The sequence below is a fragment of the Clarias gariepinus genome, chromosome 13 (assembly GCF_024256425.1).
Source record: "Clarias gariepinus isolate MV-2021 ecotype Netherlands chromosome 13, CGAR_prim_01v2, whole genome shotgun sequence".
Classification (NCBI taxonomy): Eukaryota; Metazoa; Chordata; class Actinopteri; order Siluriformes; family Clariidae; genus Clarias; species Clarias gariepinus.
In genome coordinates this window covers 15076261-15095737 of record NC_071112.1, presented here as the reverse complement: position 1 = coordinate 15095737, position 19477 = coordinate 15076261, and the positions used below count along the sequence as shown (strand labels likewise).

The 19477-nt window shown below is 37.6% G+C and overlaps 1 protein-coding gene across 3 annotated transcripts in view; it reads left to right on the top strand.

Annotated features, from left to right (window-relative positions):
* Positions 1 to 385: 385 nt before the first annotated feature.
* mapkbp1 (mitogen-activated protein kinase binding protein 1) overlaps positions 386 to 19477 on the top strand; it is a 35237-nt gene continuing 16145 nt past the window's right edge. The window contains exons 1-9 of one of the 3 annotated variants that reach the window (XM_053509549.1): positions 386 to 1457; positions 4215 to 4306; positions 14306 to 14368; positions 15112 to 15169; positions 17114 to 17284; positions 17393 to 17530; positions 17967 to 18149; positions 18395 to 18412; positions 19309 to 19469. In XM_053509549.1, coding sequence (XP_053365524.1) covers positions 1344 to 1457; positions 4215 to 4306; positions 14306 to 14368; positions 15112 to 15169; positions 17114 to 17284; positions 17393 to 17530; positions 17967 to 18149; positions 18395 to 18412; positions 19309 to 19469 — 998 coding nt within the window. In that variant the 5' untranslated portion in view covers positions 386 to 1343. Of the gene's footprint in view, positions 1458 to 3606; positions 3703 to 4214; positions 4307 to 14305; positions 14369 to 15111; positions 15170 to 17113; positions 17285 to 17392; positions 17531 to 17966; positions 18150 to 18394; positions 18413 to 19308; positions 19470 to 19477 lie in introns of those variants that run through there. The other 2 variants (XM_053509551.1, XM_053509550.1) reach the window with 2 other exon arrangements.

Below are 19477 nucleotides of genomic sequence, written 5' to 3'. Positions count from 1 at the left end.
AGGCTGTACGAATTGGATTAATATGGTAATATCAAATCGTGACCTCATCCCGTCGTAAGATCAGTAGCGCTGATGTGCCCTAATCATTAGGGTTAAAGGGGGAAAAAAACTTAAATCATGTGACCTTTTTTCTGCTTGGCATCAGACATCATTCATAACGGGTAACGGGGCATATATAGATATTTATTTATAAAACAAATATGCATTAGAAAACAGTTCCCAAAAAAAGAATAATGAATTAAGGATGTTTTCCAGCAGAGTTGAGTGGAGTAAAGAGGATCCCTTTCCCATCATGTGAATGTTCGCATGGCGCAGTGGATTCTGAAGCGGTTTGTCGCTGGATGGCAGGAGTGTCCTCTAGTTGAAGCAGATGAAGATGCAGGTCTGGTGTGTGGGAAAGAGACTGTTTTTTAGCCAGCTAGCTTAGCATTAAAATAACTTGGATAGCAACAGCGACCTTCATTAAATCAGGATCAGAATGAACGCAATGTTAGCTGTAAATAAACAGCAGCAGCGCAGCGTGAAGCTCTCGGTTTACAGGCGCAGGAGGCTTTGTTAGGTTCAGCTTTAAACCAAGCCAGAGGTTTTGGGGAGCTAGCTAGCTATAGGACCATGAGTTTTAATTCAGGTTATGTCGGGTCAAGATGTGTGTTTTAGCTGACAGGGTTTATTTAGAAATGTGTGTTTGTTTAGCAAAGCGCTGAGGCGGTGTACAATCAAGTGTTCTCATTGGGAATCAGCTGTCAGCCTTATTTCGCGAACGCTAGGCCGTATCTCATCGCAACGTGTCAGAGTTTACCGGTCTGCTTATGATGGTTATTTATAGGATGCGTTTTTATCATTTCAGCTATGTAGACAGTTGATTTAAAAACAAAGAAAGCGTCCTGTGTCAGTTGAACAGAGCTGAGATAAACTGCTGATTAGTTCACACCGTTCGCTCCTCCTACACACTGGACAGCTGGAGCGAGTTGGCTTTTTACACTACGGCTCGCTTGGAGACGAGAAGAGGCTTTTTGACCAAAGAGGAGACGCGGAGCTCAGCACGGAATTGCTGACTACACGAAGAATGAGCAATGGTCCATTTCACCATGTTATCCAATGCAGTCAGGAGAAAGACTTGTAACAGCTCGGAGCGGCTTCACTGCGGGAGAGCAGGACTGCGGCTCAGGAGACCTGGTTTCTGATGTTCAGCAGCACAGTAACGCCTGAACCGGAGCTTACTTTCACCCAACATTGTTTAAGACACAATGTAACGTTGGTGTTTTTTTTAAATAGACTAGAACAGAGCCATACTTCAAGATTTAAATTTTTAAACATTTGCATTTAATTGAAACGGGATTAAGATGACGATGGAAAACACGACCATTAAAAATCGGATTAAAAACCTGCTCCGGTCTCCCTCCATAAAACTGAGGAGAAATAAACCAAGATCAAACAAGGAAAACCTGGCAAATAAGGTATGGAACATGTTTTATGTCCGGACAGAAAATATAGCATGTGTGCCCTTTAAATGCCTCGTGTAGGTTTGTGTGTGTGATGGAGCATTCATTATAAATGTGCTTGTGTGTGTGAGAGAGAGAGGGAGAGAGGTTTACACACTCTGTAAATAAACCTTTATTTATGATTGCTCTTCTGTATTTGCTTCTTTAGGGTTATTTACAGCTCTCTGTTAAAGCCCTGGAATAGAAACTGTTACATTGTAACACCTATGTATTAGATCTTTTAATGTTAAACTCCTTATGAAGGACAAAAGTACTGCAGAAATCCACACACAAATCCTACACACTCTTCTACACAGATCCGGTTAGATCAATGATTCCTCCAAATGTAGCTCATGGTTTACCTTAGACCTTTCCTTGTTACAGTTATTTTCTGGTGTATCTCTTAAAGAAGTGCAGTTTGCAGTGTGTTTCTGTGAGAGCTGCATTCCGTCCTGATTGCCTGTTTACTGCTGCAGACAAATGCTCCGTGTACTTTCCTCTTCAAGCCAGTGGTTGCCTGGGACTTGAGGGATGTAAGCCAATTGGGTTTTGACCCCTGCAGCCTTATACTCTGTGCAAACTGCAGTAACTCATAATGACCTGTTTACACGCCAGTGAATAAGACTAGATTGTATTAAGAAGACTTGCCTGACTGTACTGTCACTGTGGGTGTGTTTGTCGAATCAGGTTCAACTCAATCCAAATTCAAACATGTGTAAGCCTCTTAAGACTTGCCCATTAAGCAACCCTGAGTTGTTGGATTCCTGCATCCTGTTCAGTGTTTATGCTGTATCTTGGAATTTCTGTAGTATGCAAAAAAGTCCTAAGTTGCACTTGAGTTTACAGATGAACCATGAGGAATTCTACAAGTCCAGATGAAGAAAAATTGTGTTCATGCACTTCCACATTGTGGTGGTTTGTAAACCGTGACTTTTTTTCTTTTTGTCCTGGGGCTTTCGTGCTGTGCTGCTTTAAAAGAATGGTTGCTTCCCCTGACTATAAAGTTTTGTTGAACCTTTGACTGGAGATCATGAGAGCATGAATGTCCTATTTACTGTAAAACCATTCTTTTTTTTCCCTCCATATTCTACTGTTTTGCTGATCCGAAATTTTTTTATTCAACTGACCTTTTAGGGAGCAGGTTTTGGGAAGTATAAATGGGTGTGTTAAAGCAAGGAGAGCAGAACAGGTGGGGCCATGTGACATGACCAGAACTTGTTTTTACCCGTCCATACTGTACCACATTACCTTTGACCTGCAAGAGAAGTCTCATCTCATAGGCAGAAATATTCTTTACGTCTGCTTTCTGCTTAGTCTAAATTCCCAATGGAGAGAGAGAAGAGTGGATGTTTCTGAATTCCACTGGCAGCAACACTTCATGCAAAACGTTAAATTGTTTTTAAATAATACAGGGTGGCCCAAAAGTCTGGATTTATAGAGAAACAAGCATATGTTTATATAAAATTGGGCAGTAACTTCACAATCCTGTCTTGAATATCTTAGAATAAGTTCTCTTTCAATTTCTATTGTAAGTTTGATATTTTCTGTGTGAAAGATAAGTAAATTATAAAATTTTATATAAGAAAAATGCCTGTCAGTCCCGACTTTTGGGCCACCCTTTATACCTGCAGTAATGGGTGTTTGGAATAAAGAGCAAGTGATAATGACCGTAGCAGCAGTCGTAAACTGGTACCCTGTAGAAGTGCGCAACTAGAACCTTAACTAAGTAACATCTCACAGGGATTATTTTCATGTGTTTGAGTCAACAATCCCTGAGCATGGGTTAAATAGTTTCTTTTTTGTTTTTTTATAACTAAAAGAAGGTCCAATGGGAAAAAAGGCTTTTTTTTTGCTTATTTTAGTAAACTGTTGACTACCCTAAACTGTTATGTAAGACGATTATAAGAGAGAAGAAAAAGTACTGGCTTCAGTCTATCATGTGATGAGCCCTGATGGACGCTGCAACAGAAAGGGGACTGACTGATGCATATCACAGGGCAGGGTCATACTAACAAAATACACACAGACATATTTTCTCACTCTTTTAGGAATCCAAATGCATGGGTTTAAGGGATCTTGGATTTTTGTTGAAAAGAAGACATTGATTTCATTTGGAAAATATTGTATTGTAAAAATTTGTTTTTAAACTTAACCTTGAGTGTTTTGGGGTTGCACCGGCATGTTTTCTACCAAGAAATCATTTAGATTTACAGGACCTGATGTAAGTGATTTGTGTGCTTCTATTTGGGTTTTAAACATATAATGACACAGCATATTAATATTTGCTGGATGGTATTAAGTACTGATGCCTTGATTTTTAAATATGTTTTCATTTGCTTCAGAGCATAATAATGGTTGCTTGTTACACGAGTTTCAAGTATAACTGTTTGTTCCTAACTTTGAATTTGCACAGCAATGGAAATTCTTAACTCATGATTTCCATTTCAAACGACAGCCCAGTTTTGGAGTGTTAGTTATCAGAGAAACCGTCCTGGTCAGGATAGGCTTTTAAACTGTTTGTTCTACAGAGCTGTTATTGTGCAGAAGCTTGTCTGAAGTCTTTTAAATTTGAGGCACATTGCCTTTTATCATGCATCTGGCACACAGACCGGTGACACCCTTTCATACCCAGGCAGTTCTTCATAAGTGTTCTTTTGCATTCAGTGACAGAAATGTAATAATGCATGTGGACACACATATTAGGCACTTCAATTTATTCTTGTTGTTTCACAGGTGACTCTTGAAAAAGTTTTGGGGATTACTGCTGCAGGAAACCGTGCCTTGGCCTGCGACCCTCATTCAGGTTTGGTAGCCTATCCTGCAGGGTGAGTAACACAAGAAAAACTGCATAGCACAAATTTTTGCGATACAAGTTCAAGCTCAGTTCTTATTTGCAAGAATGGCTGTCATTCTCTTATCAGTTTTCGGGCATAGAGACATTCCGTCATTTACCTGGTGGCTTCCAAGAATTGCGTTGAATTGAATATTTCAGATGTTGAGATATATATACATATATGTGTGTGTATATGTGTATATATATGTATATATGTATATATATGTGTATATGTATGTATATATGTGTATATATATGTATATATGTGTATATATATGTATATATGTATATATATATATATATATATATATATATATATATATATATATATGTATATGTTTTTTTTAACATTAAATGGTACACACAACACACACTTAACAGTACAAAATTGCTTTTTGTACTCTATGGGATTCTGCAAAAAACGGATATACAAATTCATCTGCCAGAAATCTGATAACAGCTGTGTAAGCATTTACAGAAATTAGGTGGAGTACAAACATGAAAAGCAGAAAGCTGGGTCAGGAAGGACAGTTTTATTCTCTGAGGTGTACAGCGTGACACAGTGCACACAGCCCTTTTTTTCTGTATACATGCCCATAGGCTATAGTGCTGTGGTTTTTCTAAAGCCATTCACAGGATGTTCCTGTATTGCTAACAATGTGTATGACACTCCACAGAAACAAGTATTTCCATAAAATGTGCATGTTCTTGCACTGAAACAGCATTTAATGTTCAAATGTAATTCTGCATTCAGTTTGGATATGGGAAAACAAGTATTTAAAATTATTGGGCAAGAAGGGAGACCAGGCATTTAGGCTGGATACTAATAATTTAAACTTCCTGCTGGTGTATGCTGGTAATATTTAAGAAAATCTGCCCATGGATTTGGGGGTTTAAACTCTCCTCTCATCTACCGCACTAAAGCTAATAAGTTTTAATGCTCACTTTCTAGGATGACATGTTTTGCCTTTTGAATCAAATTTTAGAAATAATGCAGTATACTACACATACGCATGGCTAGTACTGAAACAGTCTGTTGAACTGATTAAATCAAGCAAATGTCCTCCAAGTAGGCCACCTAATTTCTTTCATTTAATTCCGTCATTCAGTGTGTCTTTAAAGTGCAAAATGCGTTCAAGATGAATAGCTTGTTGTAAAACCCTTCTTATCAAGGTATATGTCAGCTTTCTTAAGGCATGTCTTAAGGTCTGCAACTTGCTGATTAAGCCAAGTTACCAGTTGGTGCAGACAACTGCCCATGGTCTGCTCTGAATATAGTGTGGAGCACTGTGAAGTGTGCACATGGGCAATCAGATGAGACCCTGCAGCTGTTATACCAAGTCTGTTCTCTTAGTGAACGTTAATGCAATGTTTATGTTGGTGCAAAAGATTTCAGGGTCTGCAAAATCTGTCTCAAAGCACTACTATCACACTTTACAATTTCAAATGCAATTTATCCCTCATAGTTGATATCAGTACATTCTGACTGATTGCATCTTTGGCTGACCTTTTCCTTTTACAGTAAAACAACAGATAACCCCTGAGTTAGAGTGAGAATAAACGACTTTTAGGATGTTTTATTGTCTTTAAAATACTTTTAACAAGTATTACAGCAAGAGGGATTTAAATGCAAATCAAGTGTTTGTGTGTTTCTCCTCAAATGTTCCACTACACACACACATCTGGGAGTTTATTTTTAGTTTTAGTTTTTTAAGACGTGGAATGCACATTATATAAATGTTGGGTTATAGCTCTGCAAATGGAGGGTGGTGTTCTGTGGTTTCAGATAACTCTTACATATTTTACATTCTATTCATGTAAATGCTAAAGTTCAAAGTGCAAACAAATGGTCTATAATGAATCGACTGATAATTTGCTTGTACTCAGTAGTGGAAACTGAGCTCTCGTTTACTTCAGAAGGAGCAACTAATTCCATTTAAATCATTCTTTGTTGATTTAACCTGAAGCACTCTCTGGGGAGGTGGCCTTTTTTTTTCTCAAGTGCACTTGAATGAAAAGACGTACTTGGTTGGTCAGGAGTACGCTCATTTAGTTTTGACTTGCTTTTCGAGTCATAGGTATTGTGGTTGGTGCAACATACTGTACCGCCATTACCGATTAAAGGGGTTATTGTTAAGACTTTTTTTTACTTTTATATATTGCCTACTGTGTATGTTGTAGGGCATAATATGACCAAATAATTTAGCCTGTTTCTTGCTCTTCATATTAGAAATGGTCGTACGCTGTTGTGTAAGTGCTAAACTTACTGTACATACTGTAGTGTCATGTACTGGAGTTCAGTCATCTGCTTGACCAAATGGAAAGAAACTTACTAAGATTAAACCCTATGACAAATTACACTTCTCTTTTTTAATTGTTTATGTACTGATGCAATGGAAGTTTTTAGCTTTTAGCAGTGCTGCATTGTTGACGGACAATGAATGTTCAAACAGCTTTGTGTTTCTGTGTACTTATCAGCCTTTTGAATCCTGTAGTATTTGTATGAACTTTAGAAGCATTAGTGGTGTTTTGAGTATATGCGGTTGATTTTCTTTGATAGTAAAATTAACTATAAATTACAGTAATGTCAGCTGTGCATGAACAAGTGGGTCAGATGTTCTCTGTCTCACAGCATTGCAAGAAAATGGGTCAGTAGCGCAGAACAGTTAAGTGAATCGGAAAAGTGAAAGGAAGAGAAGCCGGAAGGGATGGAACGATGGAATCAGAAAAGCATAATTACCCAGTTGTTGAACCAGAACAAAGGAAGGATTTTTTTGTTTTTTTATTATAATCCTTCTTTACACTGTACAGTCTACATCTCTGCTGCATTGCACCATTTGGGATGTGATACTTATAATCCTGTATATGTAATCTCTAAGAGTTGCACCACAAACCAAATTAGATATTGTGTGGAAAATGACAGCACTTTAAAAGACATTATTTAATTTTCCCCTGATTTGCACACAAAGTCATGCCATATCAAATGCTCCCAGTGCGAGTATAAAAGGCAGAACATGGTGCCAAGATTCGCAAGCCTTGTGCTAAAGTGTTCAATCCTGGCAGCTGTGATCGGAAGCTGGGGGATTGGAGAGCTGGGCTCAGTCTGCTCGGATTGTGGGAGTCCAGGATCAACGGCAGATCCTTGCTAATGCAGGAGCATCAGGGGGTTGGGCTTGTGAGTTGGAAACCAATAGTTTGACAGCGAACCAGGATCAGTGTGTATGTGTGTAAGGCTTGACCACCTGTCTCTCTGTTTTATCCCACTTACCAGATGGAGCAAGACGGTGACTATCCTACACCATGTAAACCACTTTTACTTTAACTCTCCCTTGCCCACCCAAAAAAAAAAAAAAAGGTATTTATTGCTCAGGGTGTAAACCATTTGCCCCTCTTCTACATTCTGTATGTGGGCAGAAGTAAAATGTCCAGTTAATACTTTTAAAACTCAAGCAACACAGATCTGTGCAGGCAACATAGCATCATAGGTCAATAATGATCCAATTTTGGTCCTAAAAACAACAACCAGAAACACGTGATCAGGGGTATCTGTGCTATTTCTTTGCCTATGTGATCCATTTTTTTTATTTGTTTCTAATTTACATTTGTATAGTTAAAATAACATTCAGTTCATCCTATTGTCTAGGTTGTGCTGAAAAAATGGATACATCATTTATATGACAATCCTGAGCCCATATATGTTTTAGAAAAATGAAAAATAGCTCAAATCCTTTTTTAGTAAGTGAGTTTTAAGGGCTAACAGCACCACACATTAAACATTGACTGAACTAAATAATGTTTGTGGCTTTTTCTTCTTTAAGTATGCATTTCCTTAAGCCCTTGATTAAACTTTTAAACTCTACAAACCCTGGGATCTCAGGGCTGACTGGGGCTAAAGGAAACTGAATGTTATATTGATATTTGATTGTTGGTTTGGGCAATTGTTCGTGCTAACTTGTTTGTTTCTGCCATATTTCCATTATTTCTGTTAGCAGTTACAGTGTTGTACATGAGCAGAACATTTGTCAGCTTTTACGGAGTGTGTACTTCTAAAGTCCAAACCTTAAACGTTAGACTTGAGTTCCAGAATGAAAGATCTATAATAAAGGATGATGAGCATGATTGATCAGTAATCATGATTGATATTGATTAAGGGTGTATCGCATAAATTTTAATGATTTGGAACACTGGTTAAAGAAAAGAAGAAAAATAGAGAGGTATAAGAGCATGACAGACTAAAGATGCATTCCCACTGTCACCACTGTCAGCATCCAAACATCACTGGGGAAACCATTAACTTAAGCGGAAATAGACTTGTCGAAGGAAGTCTACACCACTGGAGATCACATAATGATTAGATGTACCAATATGCAAGTCATTCAGTGACTATGTGAATAAATTGTCTTTTATGGAATATCATCCAGAGACTCTTGTGCAATGTTTTCCTCAGAGATTTATTGGTTCTCATGGGACATAGTGCAGGATTTCCTCCCACCCAGGCTATCACATGCAGTAATTCTCTTAAACTCTTAATTAGCTTGCAGTCAAAAAGCCTTTTTTTAATGATTAACATGCTTAGTTACAAAATCACAGGTCACCCTAACTTTTAACCTACAAAGATATCTAAAAGATACCCTGTAGATACCCATAGTTTTTTGATAAGTATGCACTGAAATATATAATGTATATAATTCTATTATTAAAATGTGAATTTATTCTTCTTGTATGACTGGAGGTGAAAATTTAAGCAAATTTTCACAGATTTTCAAAGAGGTTGAATTGTTGGTCAATTTAAAGGTCAGCTGTCCTGCAGATAAATAGCTAGGAATCATAAATCTCCCTCCGCCCCCCCTTTAAGTCTTTAATAGGATTACAGTTCAATTTAAATAAAAGGGTAAAAAATCAATAGAGTCATGACCTGGGTGATCATCATGCCATGCCGTCTGGACCCTCATTCTATGTCTAGACAAGCTGTTACTTTTAAATCCAGGAAAGGAACGTTAACAAAGTGGTAATAATGTATTATAGCTGAACTTTTCTTGCTGAAAAATGTACACATGTTTGGTGTGCAAACGTTCTTATAAAACTCTGCATGTCTTTACTTTTTGTGCATTTGTGTATAATTTTACCCACATTTCACTTTTGTTAAATGTATTAATATACAGTAATGCAATTTATAATGTTTCACATCATCAACCCATACGTTGTTTGTAGTCTGTGACAGCTGTACTGCCTGCAGGTGGCCCTTGGTCCAAGCCCTGCAACACTTGATTGAGCACTGACCATATGGAATAATGAACTGGTTCTATTTGTCTAGCACTAGGAACAGACATGATGCACACGGCCCTGCAGAGTTCAGCACATGCCATCTTGTCTTCAACAACCAATGTTTTGCTGTTTGTTTGTAACACCCCTCTCAGTTTAAATGTGTTTCTTTTTGCACAAATTTTGGTTTTCTTTAAAGTTGCATTGTCGTCCATATCACAGCTGCTTAACTCTGTGTGAGATCCACTAACTTAGGATATAGCTGAGACTGGCGGATGCAATCATATCTAGAAAGATAACCAGTTTTTCTACTCCAGTTTTACCTGTTGACTTAATTATGTTTGCAAAGAGATCTGTGTATCTAACACCACATTTACATTCCCAAGGATATCAAATACAGTAAGGCCACTCTTTTGTATCCTACTGTATCAATTGCATTTAATCATTTGGCTGATGTGAACACACAAAGGCTCTTTTAGCTTACTGTATATAACAAAGTCAGGTTTAGAAATTGAGTACTTTTCTAAACTGCTTAATTTTGAAAATGTATAACATCATCCTTCGAGATTCATATTTTTGCCATATCTCAGGAACGAGTGGTTACATTTTTTGGAGGTCAAATGTCTGAATTAGGATTTGTATGTTTTGTGTTTTGTGTTTTTTTTTTTTTTTAACAGATGGCATGCTCATGCACGGTCTGTGAGCTCATATATGCGGAAGAGGGCAGATAGTTATACTTTTCCCATTGATTCAGGATGAGCAGCATTTCAAAAAGCTGCAGGATGCATGTGATGGACTTCATTATTTTCTGGTTAAAAGCTGTGGAGTTACAGGCGAAAGCTAACTAGTCCATGAATTGACAGTTCGCCCTACTGTAAAATGGGAAAACAAAGTTTCTCATTTAATTTTTTTATTCCAGTAATACTGCAAGTTGTGAACCTGTATATTTTGATGTATATTATGAATCATAGAAATGCCTCAAAGAATTATATGATCTCGTCATCTAACTTGCTACTTCTGCTATACTGTATATAAAAAAAGCAGAGAGATGTTGTATAATATGTATTGTATGGAAAGTAAAACATTTTTGTGAAACCGGTACTGTGCTGGCTTCCAGAGTGTTGATTCACCACACTTGTGTCAAGCCTTTAATAGCCAGTTTGTCTGCACTTATTCCCTGTCTTAATCCAGCACGGCCAACATTATTTCTCAGGCATTTCTGTAGAGGTCCGGGTGCATGAATTGCCGTGAAAGGAAGTCCACGGACTGCACTCAATAGTATGTAAGGAAAAAATAAACACTGTAACTATTGGCTCCAGGCATGTTTGTGAGTCTAAAAATCCATGGGATAATAGAAGAGACCTTTTAATTCTTTAAAGAAATTAAAAAGACCGTAGCGAATTATTATTATTATTATTATTCTTGCTTTAATAATTTTTTAACATATGCTCTGTGTCAGCGCTGGTTTGTTTTGGCAGAAAATAATTGTTTTAAATGCATCTCGGTCATTGCTGTGTACACATTATTTTTTATAAGTTAATAGTGTTGTTATGGCTATTATTGGAAGATTAGTATTGGTGTTGCAATGGCGTCAAGATATTGCTGTGTGTGTGTATGTGTCAACTCAAATGTAATTAGTTACAATTAATGATTAACATGCAAGTGTTTTAAGGAGGCCATGTCTTCATAGAGTAAGTATATTATATTATGTTGTAACAATACATCAAAATTACAATTGAAGAGCTTTATTTAAATTAATAGATTGTATAAACTGTTAAATGTGTATGCATTATATTTTAAAAAGCTTGTACTTTCCATTTTATACTAAGCATACGTGTTTCGCAATAAGATTTGGGATTTATTAGCATTAATTATTTGGCCTAAATTGGTAATGATAAAGACTTTACAAATAATTTTCTGCATTAGTCAGTAGGCTTGTTTTATCTTGGTTATGCAGGTTGTTTGGTTTAGCTGTGGCTACTGAACTACATCTTTTGCCACAGGTACAGTAACAGCAAAGTCCTGATTAAACAGTAAATTGATTCAGATTGACAAAAATGAACTCATTGTTTTATGGAAGAGGTATGCGTAATATTCAAAAAATAGTTTGGGGAGCATTCTTTTCTGCACTTTTAGGTCATTTGAAAAAAATGCACACTCGGACATCACACCTCTTTCAGAAGTTCTGGGAGTCTCTTGCATGTTGATATCAACATGCACGCAAATCATAAACGGTATCCTGGAAATAATTTTTTTCAAATAAGTGAGATGGATAGATGGAAAGGGAGTGAGAGAGAGAGAGAGCAAACATACTGGTTAATCTTTCTTCGTCCTAAGTAAACCTCTGGCTTTCCTTAGTGGGTGAGGCGATGTTGGTGATGTCCCTTTCTCTCAGTAGGGTGTATTCCTGCCTGTAATAGCAATTAAGTTTATTGCTTGTTGCAACATTTGCAAAAGCTATGTTGCTGTTGCCCCTGGTGGTTTCATGGTTGTAAACGGGGAATACGTGACTGTCTGAGGCATAGTCCACTACTACAGTACATGGGTATTTTAAAAACTTTTTTTTCTCATTATCATTTGTCCACATAATACTGAAGTTTCTAAATATCTTTTAACCTGCAAGGATATTTCCAATTCTATTTTTTAGTGACCTAAAACTGAGTTTGTGTGTGGACGAAAGGCCAAAACCCACAGGAAAACCCGTTTTTAAAAATGCCCATGTAGACGTGGACAAAGCCTGAAATTACTGTAGTTTTTGCAAGTTGGAATGTCTGTACGCTGGTTTTAGCAAACCTAGCAGAAATGGTATTCTAGTTCAAATTATATACATGCAGCAGCTGATTATTTATTTTTATAAAAGAGCAGTTTCTCTGCAAAGTTTGTGACTCATTGGCTAAAAAATACCAGGAAAAACACCAGGTACTGGCCAACATATCAGCTGACTACTAGGTAGATTACTCGTTTCCTTCCTCTTTCTGTTGTTTGTTCCAGTTAATTTGAGGGTTTTTGTTCTCCGTCTCCTTAAATGCAAACATAATTTTTTTTTTTACAGAACTATCGCTGCATGGTGAACTCTGATATAGCCTTCCATGTGTTTAATAGCCTTCGACCACAGCAGGGCTGTATTGTTTCTTCTGTTTTATATGATCCTGCATTGTACCTGTGTGTGTTACAGTAAGTTACCAAAATTGGTTCAGTTCCAGCACTGAGGACGGTGTGTTTGTGTTTCTGATACCCCAAGCAACAATGACCGTAGATGTTGAGAATAAATAGCTATAGACTGGATTTATTTTCAAGCGTTAACATGTACTTGTTAAACCAGTTGAAATATAAGCCAGTTATTAAAATAAGGCAGGTCCCTAAGCAGTACCCATCCAGTTCAGTATTACTGTGCTTAATTATGTCCGGTTTACATAAGAGTGCGTCTGATGCACGCTTGTCCGTCTGTGTGTAAGCACATCTCTGTTTAAGCCATGCAAATCCTATCACAAGCTTTGTATAAATAGTCCTTAAAATCCATTTAGTGTATTAGTTGTCAGTCGAGTCTCTTTTGCTTTGCCTCTTTATCTTCTCAAATAACTTGTGTAGCCATTAGCGAGGTGCCTGACTGCATGTCTTCATGAAAATGTGTCATGTGTTTTTCATATATCCGTCTGTCCTCTGTGCGGTTCAGCAGTGTCTTTAGTAACTCGCGACTCCTCCACAGCTGACGCACAGCTGTATACGCTGGTGCTGTGTGTGAAAGGAAAGCACGATGATGGATTCAAGCTCTTTTCCTGTTATGTTTTGATGACGCTACATCGCTTTTAGCTGAAACACATTTTTTTAAGTGCTACCACTCTCAAGGACCCGTCACACTTTCAGCCAATGAGTGTGTCGGTGTGTCATATACAGTATAAAGTACATTCACCTATTAAGTTGGCAGTCAGCCAGCAGAGAGGACCTGTGGCCTGAGTCAGCTACACTGCTGATGGGAGCTTGTCTGTGTGTGTGTTCGTGTGCGTGGTCATGGCTTATTACTCATTTTATCAAGTAGGATTGATTTTCAGTTGTATCATTTAGGTCAACAGCAAGCCCAGCATGGGCTGATATTTTTTCATGCTTAATGAAAAAAGTCTTTCCCTTTAAGCAAAAATAAATAAGTGTTCCACATAATACAGGGTGTGGCTGGTGTGCACAAAAAAAAAAAAATAATCTGGAGCGAGAAGCATGTGGCCCATCTAACCCACTTTCAAAGCTGAACACACCCATTTCTGACCAACTCTTTTTTCTGATTCTTCCTGGTTTAATCATGGTTTATCAGTGGGTCTAGGTAGAGACTGGTATGGGATAGGCTGATGAAGGTTAATCACAAATTGAATCAAAGTTTTCAAACTCTGCTTCTATCAGATTCTATCAGAGGGTAATCTGTGAATTTTCAGGTGTATTATGATAATTCGTTTTTTTTTTACTTTTGCCATAGAACGCAGTTATACAGTTTTGTAGAGGTTTTCAACCATGACGGCATGTATAGGAATAATAGTGGAAGCCATTGTTTATCTGGAATCCTTTGAAAGGTCTTTTACTTTTCCATTTTGCAGGATAAAAGAAATAAAAAAAGGAAGCAGATACAAAGCAAAATACCACACAATACAGACTGTACCAAAAACACCATCATTTTTATAAGTATTTTTTTAAGATATGCTTGATACGGACAGATAATGTTGTTTTTCTTTTTGTTTTGTTTTAGGTGTGTGGTGGTGCTCTTGAACCCCAAGAAGAACAAACAATATCATATTCTCAACAGCTCCAGGTAGGGTTCCAAGTCACAGCTGCACATCACAGCTTCAGCAAACATACCGGCCTCAGTTCAAAGTGAATACACTGTAAAGCCTGCTTTGTAGATCATAGAAAGTGCAATGTATTTAAACTGAACAAAAGCAAAGAGTGATTAGTGGTCCTTTCAGAGATGTTTTATATTCATTGTTGGAGTACATGACCATTCATACTCACTGATAATACAGTACAAATAGGCCTCATATTATAGACACCCTAGGCTAGACTACAAACTAATAACCGATCTATTTCGACCTAAAGGCGTATAAGTACAACATTAAATAAGAATATATTTTCACTTGCTGGCTACAGGATAAATTACCACATTCAAAAGCATGTGTATTTCAGTTGTCTTAACCCCCCCCCCAAGAGATCGGAAGTCGATTCATTTAAGTCTTAGTGATTCAAACTATGGTTTAGTGACAGACAATGCCACAGGAATGTGACCTCTCATTCAACATCATCACATGCTTTACACAGTTAGCAGTTCTTCAGATTAATGATGATGATGATAATGATAATAATAACAATAACGTGTCTATAACTGTGTGAATCAGTGCTTTGCCTGAAGTTAAGTCCATGAGATTGATTATAATACGAGTCATGCCCATTGTTCGAATAAGCAGTAACCAACCAGACAGGAAGCCCTTTAAGTAGACAGGAAACATTTAACTTCAGCATGATAACTGAAATACTTCTCTTTCCCTTCTTTCACTTCAGGAAAACAATCACCACTCTAGCTTTTTCACCAGATGGCAAATATGTGGTCACAGGAGAGGTGAGATGTTTTTTTGTTTTTTGTCCTTTGAAGTTCTCTGCCATATTACCATCACTTGATCTGTTGGAAGAAGCTACCTGTATCAAAGAAGTAATAAATTAATTTCTCCTCAATACAAAACAATACTCCCTTAAGCTTCTGCACTGTGTGATGCTGTACAGTTTATAATATAAGATAAAGGGAATTTGCTGAATGATAAATATTTAGATTACGTGTCAGGATATCATTATCTAGCCTGCGTCAAAGTTTTTATAACTTTACCTTGGTTGTAATTATTTGAAACACTACCAGGGTAGAGAATGTTTGCTCCAAATCATTGTGCCATCCCCGCCTCATACGAACACACAGAACACACCCAAGAATATCATTTTCTCAAAAACCAAGATAAGATCGCACACACACATATGCATACGTCTTTGGTTTAAGGATAATTTTAGGACTCTTATAATATAAGACTGACAAATAGTTGTCACAATTTCAGTACAGAGGCTTCGGTGCGAGTCTGGCACGTGTAAGGAGAACTCCAGGTCTTGTGACGTTGCCTGGCATGGCTGAACACGAGTTCTCTTTTGCCACAATCCACAAATCCATACATACTCAGCATGAGACTCTACTGGTGTGCAAGACTAATCCTTTCCATTCGGTTGGAGGCTGTGCCTCGAGCGCGTGTGTGAAAACGACATGCGTGTGTGTGCTTATTGGTTGCTGTGGTAACAGGCGGAATGGTGCCAGCCTACGCATAGCCTGTGTTTGCTGTCAGAAGAAGGTGTGAAAGAGAGAGAATGAAATATGGTGAAATAGGGAGCGAGACGAGAGAAAAAGGGAGAAAAGCAATGAGAATGAAAATGAGCCTGGAAGAAGCAGAGGGTAGGAGGTGTGAAAAGCTTTGCTAGGGGTGAGAGAAATGCAAAAGCAGCAGAAAAGGCTCAGCGTGTGTTTGGCTGCTGTACTGTAGTTGGCCCTCACATAAACAATTTTCTCCTTGCTGAGTGTAACCTTAACGTTTGTGGCTCTGTTAGTGTTAAATAAATTAATTCAGACTGCTCTGACTGTATTAAAGCAAAAAAATGCAAGATCTGCAAACTTAACCTTGGGTTTTGTACTTTTCATGATCTGCTTCTAATTTGATTGATAACTTTCAATTTCAGTTCACATGACTGTATTTAAATGGATAAAGTAGTGAAGAAATTGCACATTAATAGTAAAGTGGTGGCCAAAAACATTGAGACCTAAGGAAAACTCCATGTTTTAAAGACAATTTCAAAGTGAACTAATGACATAATTAGTTCAAGATATCAAGTATATCAAGATAATGATATAATGACGATTAAGATAATAAGAATAATTCTTTATATGCAATTAAATTGCTTTACAAAAATCAATATTTAAAATAAGTATATATAGAAAGTCCTTTATTCTGTAAAAGCCAGTTGGATACGGCTAAAGTCAAAAAGACTTTTTGGAGATCATGTAAGGAAAATTGCCAACGAGTGTTCGTGTTTGCAACTTACTTAAGAAGATTCTAGTTTTAGTCATTCTTGTGCAGAGGTGGACAACCCGACTACAGAAAGTAAACGTCCTACCACATATTTTTTTTCCATCCGTTAACTAGGCGTTAAAGGGAGAGCTTTAATACATGGCATGTGTATGCACATGCATGTTTTGCATCCTAATAAATAAGCCCTTATGTGAAAATGCCAGCTCCTTTTTCTTTTGTTTTTCTTCTTTGTTTTTGTTTTTCTACAGTGTTCATACAATCCTTTTTTTGTTTTTGTTGTTGGGCTGTAAATCTTGCCTGCAAACACAAAGAGAACACTTACAGTACCAAGCTATTTCATTACTGTTAAATGGAGGACAGGATATTGATATGCAGACCTTTATTAAATCACTGGTTCTCTCTCTCTCTCTCTCTCTCTCTCTCTCTCTCTCTCTCTCTTTTATTAGAGCGGTCATATGCCAGCAGTGCGTGTGTGGGATGTGGTGGCGAGAACTCAGGTAGCAGAGCTTCATGAGCATAAGTACGGTGTGGCATGTGTAGCTTTCTCCCCCAACAGCAAGTACATCATCAGCGTGGGCTACCAGCATGACATGATAGTCAACGTCTGGGCCTGGAAGGTGTGCACAGCATAATCAGCCCTCATATAGGTTTAAGCACCACAAAACAAATTTGTTTGAAATGGTCACTGGATTGACATAATTTATATATTTTTGTTCTCTTTCCAGAAAAATGTATTGGTGGCTGCTAACAAAGTCTCCAGTAAAGTGACAGCCGTGTCATTTTCAGCTGACAGCTCCTACTTTGTTACAGCAGGGAACAGACATGTTAAGTTTTGGTACCTGGACCACACCAAGGCCTCCAAGGTACACAGGCTGCTTTTTTCTTATTTGTCAAAAACACAAAAAATGTTCTTGCATTAGAGGATTTGTTAAATTTAAATATTAATTCAAATAAGTAGTTCTGTGCAAGGCTAGCTAGCTGTGCTGTACAGTAAGGTTTTATTGAAATGAATGACTAACAAATAATGAGAAAAATATAAAATAAATAATTTCATCAAAATTACATGTCACAAGTATTAGTAGGAATAAGTATTTATTGCAGCACATTTTGTTTGTTTGGAAGTGTAATCCATCATCCAAGTCTTTTATAGTACAGTATTATTAGTTATTTGTTCACTCTCCTCTGTGTTAACACCAGGCAGTTATAGCCACTCAAATATACCCTGTAAACTATAGCAATACAGTTTATATGTTTATAACATTTTTAAAGAAACCATAATAACATGTGTTGTACTTTCAGGTTAATTCCACAGTGCCCTTACTGGGTCGCTCTGGATTGCTTGGGGAACTCAGGAATAACTTTTTCAGCGATGTGGCTTGTGGCAAGGGCCAGAAGGCCAGCAGCACTTTCTGCATCACTTCCTCAGGCCTGCTGTGTGAGTTCAACGACAAGAGACTGCTGGATAAGTGGGTGGAGCTTAGGGTAAGTGAGTTAAACTGCCCAGTTGATTATTTTCTTAGAAAATCTAGGTTGTATCCTTTCAGTATATAAAGAAAGATTAGCCAGTGACATTTTAATAGTCTATCTTATTTTGTGCGGCTTCTGCCTAACCACACTATATAACACAAGAGTCTGATTTTAGCTGTTGTTTCTGAAATGCACTACCTGCTACAGCTGAATTGCACTAACTCTGCTTAGTGTTCTGCTTCTTCTTTTATATTGTGCAGAAAAGCGACAATTTCACAGTAAGTTGCTTATCGAAGCCACATCAGCCACTTTTCTCCATATTTGCTGCTACGATTTCCATTGTCTCATTGGAGAAACTCACAGATTCATTACTGTGTATACACATTGTGTTGTCACTGACTCCGTGTCTGTCTCTCATTTGGGGTGCAGAGCTTACTTTTATACTGTATATACTGTTTTTAGTGTCTGGCCCTAAGTCTGGTACACTGGTACACAGCTTTATTGTACATTCACGGACATTTTGAGTTTCTGACAGTAGGCAAATTAGAATTTATTTCTGTAGCAGCCCTTGTTAATTGTACAGACAAACGCACACGTTTATAAGAGAACGAGGGCTTTACAATCCCTTCTGAAAGCTCATCAGCTGTAATGATGCAGGATTACATCCCATGCTGTGATTGAAATATCTAAATGACATCAGTATTTGAGTAAATCAGAAAATACCATTAATACAATTCTCATCAGTGCATAAACAGAACTTTTTGTAGCCAAATTATACTTGGTTAGATTACCTAAACACAAACATCTGTCTCCCATTATGGGTTCATAAGGAACTTTGTGGTGGCCTTCTTACATGGTTTAAGGTAATTTTATTTATTTTTTTAAATTTATTTTTAGAAAAGTAGGGGCAGCATTAAAAAATGTCTATTTAGTACACACAGGCCTTCATTTCATCAGTCTCATTCCGGATTGATTTCGTCTTCCCTTTTTGCATGCCAACCACTGTTTATTTGTTTCCTATGGAAACCCAGTTCTGCTATCCACAAATGCAGTGGTCTAACTGAATATACACTGGATAAAAGCACAAATGTATGAAGATGTTGACTGATATAGACTGATTTATTTGTCCATTTCAAAAACATCAACTATGATTTCTTTTCTGTGGCTCCTACAGACTGGTTTAGCCACCGCATTGTCCGTCACTGAGGATCTTATATTCTGTGGCTGTGCTGATGGAACGGTGCGAGCGTTCAATCCGGTCAACCTGCACTTCATCTGCACTCTGCCTCGCCCACACAGCCTGGGCACAGACATCGCATCTGTCACTGACGCAAGGTGAGCTG